Source organism: Centroberyx affinis, unplaced genomic scaffold (assembly GCF_046629955.1).
Source record: "Centroberyx affinis isolate AG114_WGS23_722 - 3 ecotype Tasmania unplaced genomic scaffold, CSIRO-AGI_Caff_v1 ptg002149l_1, whole genome shotgun sequence".
Lineage (NCBI taxonomy): Eukaryota > Metazoa > Chordata > Actinopteri > Beryciformes > Berycidae > Centroberyx > Centroberyx affinis.
In genome coordinates this window covers 146,220-155,541 of record NW_027280466.1, presented here as the reverse complement: position 1 = coordinate 155,541, position 9,322 = coordinate 146,220, and the positions used below count along the sequence as shown (strand labels likewise).

The window sequence follows — 9,322 nt, the reverse complement described above, 5'->3', positions numbered from 1 at the left end:
ACTCTGCTGCTGGTTTCCCTGATTCATCAGGGACACAGGTGCTACCAGGTAGATGTACTGGAGATACTCTGGATATGTGTTCCTGTACAGGGCCTCAGTTAAAAGTGTGTGTTCAAGAGCACTATAGTCAAAGAATATTGAATAGAATTGCAGGAAATGTGATTACAAATGCCTATATTCAAATTTATGTTTTAATTTGTGGCCTTTTGGAGTGTTAATTTGCTTAAAGAGGTATTTTCCACACATTATTGCGCTTGTCATAAGCAATAGTCACCTAGAGCCGTTCATAGAGGCTGTTTAGGGGTTGCACTAAGACTGCCATTTGTTAGCCCTTCTTTAGAAATAATATTTAACAATGTCCTCCATAACTGGTGAGTTTCCCAACATTGTAAAAGAGAAAAAAGAGAAAAATAAGGGATCCAGCAACATACATTGAGCAAGACTGCAGTGCTTATGTCATTCCCCCTGAAAACTGGCATAGCCAAACTTTTATTCAATGGTTCTCTATAAACATGTCAAGTATAACTGTATCATATTATAAAATGTTTATTGTCTTTCCAATCAATTTAATATTTCAACCTTTCAAGCACAAACCAGCACACAAATTATTTTTAGAAAACATAACATTTTGTTCTGTCAGAAAATATGAAAATAGAGTAGAAGATACACAACACACTGTAAAAGTACATGAGGAAATAGTGCTTTTCTTCAAATATCCAAAATCAACCAAAAAAGGAACCTCTACTGCTGCAGGAAAGCATACAGCAGTGAACACTACAAAGATAAAATGCTTCATACTGAGCAAAAAACTGGTGATTTGAGAAGTCACACCATGAAAAGATGACCCTAACCCATAACCGTAACCTAGATTATGCAAACCTCTAGAGCATGCTTAGCTCAATTAGACGGCCTGCAAACACGCCTAATGTGCCAATGAGACACACTGCCATGAACACACACAGCAGAATGTGATCCAGCACCATGGCCACAAACTTCCACTCCTCAGCAGCCTGCAAAAAGAGGAGGGACAATATGTCACTCGCAAAGACATGACACAACGAAGAACCACATTCTCACTTCCCATCTTTGTTATGAGAAACCTTACATTGTTGGATTCCTCATCTGATTTCATGGTTTCGGCGATGTACTTGACTCCCTCAATGGCACTGCGCACGTCAGGATTCTTGGTGATGGGTGACTGGTAGGGGATGGCAGCAGGCGTGGGGTTGCCAGAAATGTCTGAGATGTCAAACTCAGCACCGTAGATACTTTTATCCCGCTTCTCCTTGCTTGGGCGCTTCATTGTTGAGAAGAACATGATGTTGGGAATGGTTTCAATAAAAATCTGCCATGAATGAGAACAGAAATGCACAATGTCAAAAAAAAAGTACACACAGCAGAAGTTGAGGAATTAGAATAAAAAAAACATTCAGCTTACTACCACTAGATGGCAATATAGTGCAAAGAATTGATATGGATTACACCATGTTCTCCAAAGGTTTGCCAAGCTCTGGGACAGATTGACTCAATTCTAGCCAGTCGACTCTACAATTACAATGATAAAACTCTTCATTTTCTTCCTTTCTGCTCGCCTGCCCACCTTGCGGACCCAGTCAGGCATGGTGTGAGTGCTTGGGGAGCGGTGGTGGGTGTTGATGACAATGACAGTAATGATGATGGAGGCAATGACGAAGACCATGGTGAAGAGCATGTACTTCCCAATGAGCGGTACAGCGCTGGAGGTGGAGGGGATCAGCTCCACAATGACCAGTAGGAACACAGTCAGAGACAGCAAGACAGAGATGCTGAGAGTCATCTTCTCACCTGGGGGGCACAACAAAACATCTTTGCTGTTGTCTCCATACCGTATGGTTCAGAAAGTATGTGGAAATTGTTAATGGTCAGGATCAGTTAATGTCAAATGAATCAATTAAATCAAGGTGGCTTTATCGGTTCATACTGATTCCACACATTTAAATAGTCTAAAAATCACCGGAATGTCATATAATTTGCAATTGCTATAAACAAGATTTATGATCAATCACGGAAACATTTAGACTCAAACCTTTGCTTCACACTCTGAAAAGATGTGCTTAAATAACACAGGATCTGCTGTTTTTCATTGAACACATACAGATGTGTTTAAAGAGAACAAATCATGTCTTCACATCAAAACACCTTTAACCTTTAAAAACATCTATTTTGGAGTGTATGCTAAGGTGTTTGTGGAACCAGGCTGGAGCTGTCAGCTCATGATACCCTCAATATGCAATCTTCTTGCAGCCACAAGGGAGAGCTGTTTCTGTGAGCCTGGCCCAATATTTGAGCCTTCTCTAAGCCATGCAATCAGGAGTCCACATCTAGCGTTGATGACACACAACTGAGTCCATGTGATTGCGTATTAGAGCAGTAATTGCACTATTTAGTAATCCAAACAAACAATTTTAAAGGAATGACACGTAACATTTTTCCAAAACCATACAATACAACAAGGAAACATGTTCTGATACCGTTTCTCACATATAGAACGCAAAGCATGTTGTTTTTGTTGTTCGGTGAAACCAATTAATCCAGAGAGAACCTGCTTTGGCACGAGCCTCTCCTCCACAGCATCGTGTCAGCAGCCATATCAGAAACAGGGATCAAGTGATGTATTATACATTAAAGCAAAGGCCTGCTTCCAGACTATGACAGCACAGAGGGACCCTGGGTAATGAGGCAGACCTACACACTGGGAACATGGCCAGATGTGCACAGAAGCACAGTAGTTTCTGTCCCAGCCGATGTAGGAACACCTCAGACTGACAGTCAGAGGTGTAGGAACACCTCAGACTGACAGTCAGAATTGAGGATGAGCCCTTGGCCAACAGAGGTGTCGGCTGATACAGATGATTCACATGAAAACGGTGAATTAAGTATCAATGTAGCAACTATAGAAAGGAATTTAATTGGACAATTTGCACAACTTCACTTTCTTTCTGTAATTCCCTTCTAGTACATAGTGTCCTTCTATGTGCTTCTCAGGTTAGAGTGTCACAGTACATCACCCCTGGACTAGTTTTAGGGTGCAGTGCCTTGCTCAAGGACACTGGCAGTGATTGTGGGCATCAATGTAATACTAGTCACACTCCTCATACACCCTCTCATTTATACCAGGGATTGAAACCAACAACTCTCTAGTTTCTAGCCAGCCTCTCCACCTCTAGCCCAAGCTAATGCTGCAATGCTGCTGCATATTTTTTACTATGATACCTTATGATAACTTACTTACTCACATATCCCTGAAAAATGAAACAAAGTGAAAAAAGTGTTGACATACCAGAGTCTGTAGGAAGATAGAAGACCAGGCCAGTCAGGAAGGAGAAGAGCATGCAGGGGATGATAACATTGACGATGAAGTAGAGGGGCAGGCGCAGCATGAGGAAGTGGTAGGTGACGTCCAGGTAGGGCGTGTCCGGGCAGCAGGCGTAGTACACCCAGTGCTTCCAGCCGCGGTAATCCTTCATCACCCACTCTCCACTCTCCATGAAGTTACTCAGGTCAGGGCGGTCACTGTCCTGGTGAAGAGGAGCATGACGGAGGTGTTAGAGGTGTAACACGGGCCAAAAGGGGATGCGCTGTTTGTTTGGATACAATTTGATAGTCAAGTGTTATGTAAATCCATTTATAAGAATGGGACGATCTGCTTATCTCACGATACGATTCGATACACGATATGGGGTTCACGATTTGATACAACAATGTCATGATGTAATAAATAAAAGTTCAATCACTCTGCAGAATTATGTTTATTTCTCAGCCACTAATCTTTCTAGCAATGGCACTGGCTTGCTATAAGGTAAACAACAATGTAAAAATGTCATTACAAAGTGCAAATAATATAATGTGGATGGAGAGCTTAGCCGTCTCATTTGCGATTACTAGGCTACAGCAGAATACACTGTAGCTAATATCGCGATTAATTTTTCTGCCTCACGATACGTATTGTCACATTTTTGTAGCCTATTGCGATATATTGAATTGTCCCATCCCTAGCCATTTATGCTATCAGAAATGTGAATTTGGTCTATTTGTATGAACAGTCAATGCCCGAGGGGTTCGGTTAAAGAAAATGTCTGATTGGTATTACTGGATTGACTACGACCAAGTTGCCATCGTAAGTCCAGGTGCCCAGCTTCATACTGCAGTTCTGGAGGTCGAAGGGGAAGTGCAGCACGATAATTTCACAGTAGCTCTTGAAGATGGCAGGTGGGTTCCATGTGATCATGCCAGTGTGTTCCAGCAGCACTTTGGTCTCATGAACGATAGCAAAGTCACCGTCAGCACTGTGGGCACAGATAAACACCGGCAGCATCAACATGGGAGATAATGTTAACACAGGGGGACATCAGTGCCCGGGGCTGGGCACGGCCCGGCCGTCGCTGCTGTCGCACAGTCCAACCAACCAGAGGACAGACTGGCACAGGTTGTTGTGGCAGCGGAGCTGGTTGTCAGGGAAAAACAGCAGTGTGTCAGACACAGCATATGGTGTGGGGGGAACCTGCGATACAGAGGCCAGATTTAGCCTGATGAAATCTGAGCTTTCACACTCTGCACAGAGGAGAAAAGGAAAGTGTGATCCAAAACATCACTGATAGGATTTTTCAGTCTGCCTGGTGGTTGCATGCATTAGGTAAGGTGAAATGGATCATAATAAAAAAAGGATTTTAGAAAAAGATATATGGATTGAATATAGCCTGATAATTTACTTGTTGTAGAGAACCAGATCAGGCCGCCAAATGTCAGTGGATGGAACTCTGATCTTTTTGATTCCACCATAATCCTCCGGGTTCCACTGCAAGTTCACATCTTTCCATTGCTGGAAAAACAAACAGAGAAAAGAAGGGACACATCAGCTCAATGGACAGTGATTCCACAACACATACTTGAAATAGATATAATTACTTTTAAATATTTATAGTTTATATTTAGCAAATATGGTCAAAATCATCATGGAATTTGTATGATACTTTTGAGTATCAGCTAGAACAAGATCACAGAATCCAGTACAAGCGTGTAAGTCAGTTCGGTAGGCCTCTTGAGGAGATGGCACAGGACACTAGGGTTTGATTTGAGGGGGTGCTGGAGGGGCCGGGACCCCCATAAGAGACAAGGGACACCCGATAAGAAAGAAAAATCTGAACTTGGGGTCGTCCCACGACGCGTTATCGAATAAAACTAAAATTTCCTAGAGAATACAGCCTCCTGTATAAATCTCAGTAAGTGTATCACATTTCCCAGTTTCACCGAATGCAGCATAAATCCCCGCGACGTCGGTAACGTGATGAACAAACGCGCGCATACAGACTTGACAGACAACCAACTCTGCACGGCACTGCACTCTGAACGGAGAGTGGAACTTCCCATTTCACGTGCGTGAATAATGTAGTAAGTAATTGTCAACAAGTAACTTACATACTTAAGAAAAGTATTCAAAATTTCCACTTTTTTCTGTCTTCAATGATTTACATTTTTTACTTCGAGCAGTAGCTAGCTAGCTACCCTGGCTTACGTCTGCTACGTCTAGCTAGCTAGCTAACTACCATAGCTGAATTTGAAAGGCTAAACATGATGTCTCTCATGATGGAAAACACTGTTGCTGGTGGAATATTGACCTGAAAACACCAGAAATGGATGGAAAGAGAGGAGAAGAGGAGGTTTCTCATGATTTTTTGGAAGGTAATCTTTATTTCCCCAGAAATAGTCAACTTGTTCCTTAAACCATGGTGAGAAATCTATCTATCTCACAATATGTCATAAACTTTTATTTATGCTTCATTTGGGCTATGAACGTAGTGTTTTTATAAAAATAAATCCAGATTATCATTGATATCAACCAACACACTGTTTAGAACATATTTCATTTGAGTCTTATAGAGTTCAGCCTAGAGGAGTGGCAGCATCTCAGGTCAGTCCAGTGCAACCCAACACACTTCCAGAGAAGCTACACCAGAGGGAGTGCATCTCATTGCCATCAGCTATGATAATATAAATATAATATATAAAATACTAATTTCAACTGTGTTTGCTAGGGCTTTCTACAATACTACAGTGTAGCCAGGGTCTGTCTTTCATGACAATATTAAAAAATGATAGAATCTGTTAGAGCAAACCTGTTTCAATCGCACGTTGCTGCTGACAATCTGGTTGACCTCATCCTGTGGATTGAGACAAATTTGTTAAGATTCTTGTTGACAGTGAACCTTAACACACATGATGTGATATAGGGTGACATGACACCTCACCACACTGATGAGCTGGATGAGCTGAAGGCCAACAGTAACCACCACTGGGTCCTTGAAGTGATTGACAGGACGGACAACCTTGTTGTAGCCAGTGAAGAGGGTTTTAACCAGGCGTGTTTCATCAGTGGAGGCCCAGGCAGCACCTAAAACAAACAGGACGCAAATGAGTTACCAATATTGGTGGCAATGAATGTACATGTGACTTTTGGCTCTTTAAGAAGTGGTGTCCCTCATTTGCATTCAGTTTAGCATCTGTAGTCTGAAAATGATGGCCTAAATTTAACACAGACAGTATATTAATTAAAGAGAGCAGCATCTGAGTTTTCTTTATTTTTATTTTTTTTTTCTCACCAGTGCCGACCGCTCATGCCAAGGTTAGCTCATGTTGGTTGCTGACTGTTCATGGACATGCTGAGGTGAGTGGATTGGAAAATAACAGTGTTGTGCCAAAGTAGAATATGGCTTTAAGAGCATCTGACACCTGATAGCAGTAGATTTAATGAGTAGAAAATAGACTTTTCCAATGACACATAAAATCACTAATATGTCCAGATAGTCTTCAACTTTGTTTTATTTAAATCCTGTGGAAAACCAGTAAAGTAACAATTCGAGTGAAAGGATCTACAGTGTCAGATGCTAGAGGTGAGAGATGTGTAAGGGTCATTATTAGAGATAGAGTTTCATCTCTGCTTATGCTATTTCCGCTACATACTTGTCACAAGCCAGAGCTGTATCCCCTTTCATTTTCCACCTGACCTTGAAACGAAGGTCATTTTACAGCAACATATTTTCTGAATGGTTGAATGATTCTCGAGACATTCAACTCAGTATACTCAGGAATTGCCCATACATAATTATGCAGGTGATTTCATAAAGAAAAAAAAACAACAAACGTCTGTGGTCACAGACAACCAGAGGTTGAAAAACAAAAACAAAACAGTACACATGCCCTTGTCAATCAAAGAGCCAGTTTCCTAGACATGAGAAATTACTCATTATGATTTTTATTGTTTGAATTGGATCAGCTTACTATGACCTTACATCAGTTACATTGTACATAATTATGAGAAAAAGGTTTAATAATTGTTAGTTTACTCTAAATTAAGATTAATATGCTGGAAATGGTACAACTTAGTTAAGTAAAAAGGACATTTATTGCTATACAGTTAACCAGCACACACACACCCACTTCAGTTTACATCATTCCTTACCTGCGAGAATTATAAGATGGAAAATGAAAAATGAAGGATCCATTCTTGCCAATATTATCTCGTAAAACCAGGCATCCAAAATCGAGATCCAACTTCAAGACGTTGCCTGTTGGCCGCTTGTGAATTAATGCCGTTCAACCCACTTAAAACATTCTTACACTATTGACAAATGACTTATAGCTTCCAAGCTCTTCAGTGGCAGCAGCATTGTTATTATCTGGCAGCGTATGTGAGTGACTGCTAATGCTTGTCATTTGAGAGGGCCACATTCTTTGTCATGTGTTATAAGATCAACATGCCAGAGTAATCTAGCACTGAAATATCCCATCGTGAAATAGGCCACACACACTACTACAGTGACAACGTGACTGCAGTGACGGCACTACCGGCTGCTTTTAAAGGAGTTGCATTTGTTGAGTAGATGATCATTATTGTCATTGATGTTGTATCAATGATAAACAATTAATTCTAGAAAACATATGAAGGCATACTTAATGTAGCTCAATTGAGAATGAGTATTTAGAATTTATTTATCTTTATTATTTAGTTCTGCAGTTCTATCGCTGTGCCCCTTTTAAGATTGAAGAGAATTCGGAAAGCTAATCAGGAAACTTTTTTTTATTTAGAAATTATTGTCACAACGCTTCTCATGTCCAGTTGCACACCCTAAACAAATAATCTGTGATATACCCCGGATTTTCAAGATTTTCAAACAGCCTTGTGTTTCCAGAAGGCCAGGCGTTACACCCCTGTACCCCCTCTTTACTCTGCCCCTTCCCTACCCTGTCGAGCCTGTGATGGGTCAGGCAACTCAATTTCCTCACATCCCCAATCCGTTCAATCAGCCAGTCACTCAACCACTAGCCTCATTCATCTCACTTAGGGACAAATGACCATTTTGGCAATGTCTGAATTAAGAGAGATTTGTCTCAACCCCCTCCGAAGCCACTCCACCCAACCCCTCCCTCTCCAGTCACTCAGGCCTTCTGAATTTACACCATGTAAGCACCGCTTTGCCTTCCTCCAACTCTGTCACGTAACACAGGACATCATTGAATCTGCTCAGTCAAACCAGTCTCAGATGGACACTTCTGGTGCTCTGTCCAATGTTGGTTACAACACTTTCCATTCTATGTATGACCTGTATTTTTAGCTCTGTGGTATATGTGATTAAAATGGTCATGCTGGATCTTTATGCTTCTATGAAGATTATGAGGATTAGGGTTTTCATGGAACAGCATAGGCTGTTGTGCCTGTTGTGTGATATATTTGACATAATGTTCCATCTCAAAAATAGCAACATCTATCATTGGGCAGTACTGTTAATATTCCTTGGAAGAGAAAATCCTATATTTTCGTTTTAGTCTCCTGTATTTTAGTTTTAGCCTCTTCATTTGTATAGTGTGACGTGTGGTTAAGAATTTTGTTGGGTTTTAGTAGTACAACAGATAAAATTAAAACACAGTTACCCTGTAAGTAACCATGTAATGTTACCCTGTAAGTAAAAGGTAAGGACAGAAGCAGTGATTAAACCATAAAATACTAAAATTAAATATTTCACAAAATCCTACAGTAGTATTTATGGAAAGTTGACAAAATTCCCACATTTTTACCATCACACTGGTTCATCTTCTGTGTGAAATATGAAAAGAACTAATATCATCAAATCATGGCACACAATAGGCAGAGCTATAGAATGAACAACATTTCCACTTCACATGGTGATCTGAATATTTCATTACATTTTAACATTTAGAAATTTAGGTCAGCCTTCTGCAGGAGGAAATCAGTACCATCCAATCAACAGAGAAAGGTCAGCTATCTCAT

At 40.7% G+C, this 9,322-nt stretch overlaps 1 protein-coding gene across 1 annotated transcript; it reads right to left on the bottom strand.

Moving 5' to 3' along the window:
* Nucleotides 1–881: 881 nt before the first annotated feature.
* LOC139654759 (acetylcholine receptor subunit alpha-like) lies at nt 882–7,538 on the bottom strand. Its single transcript, XM_071531915.1, has 9 exons — nt 7,496–7,538; nt 6,285–6,427; nt 6,153–6,197; nt 4,749–4,858; nt 4,130–4,325; nt 3,320–3,557; nt 1,601–1,824; nt 1,106–1,345; nt 882–1,010 (listed from the first exon to the last, which is right to left on the bottom strand). The coding sequence occupies exons 1-9, from the start codon at nt 7,536–7,538 to the stop codon at nt 882–884; spliced, it is 1,368 nt and encodes a 455-aa protein (XP_071388016.1).
* Between the last annotated feature and the right edge of the window lie 1,784 nt (nt 7,539–9,322).

Bases quoted from the DNA above. Each gene is read 5' to 3' on its own strand.
- LOC139654759 (XM_071531915.1), bottom strand. From the start codon at position 7,538: ATGGATCCTTCATTTTTCATTTTCCATCTTATAATTCTCGCAG. The intron at 1,825-3,319 runs GTATGTCAACAC...TGTGCCCCCCAG, and splicing joins CTATCTTCCTACAGACTCTG to GTGAGAAGATGACTCTCAGC. The intron at 1,346-1,600 runs GTGGGCAGGCGA...CATTCATGGCAG, and splicing joins TGCCTGACTGGGTCCGCAAG to ATTTTTATTGAAACCATTCC.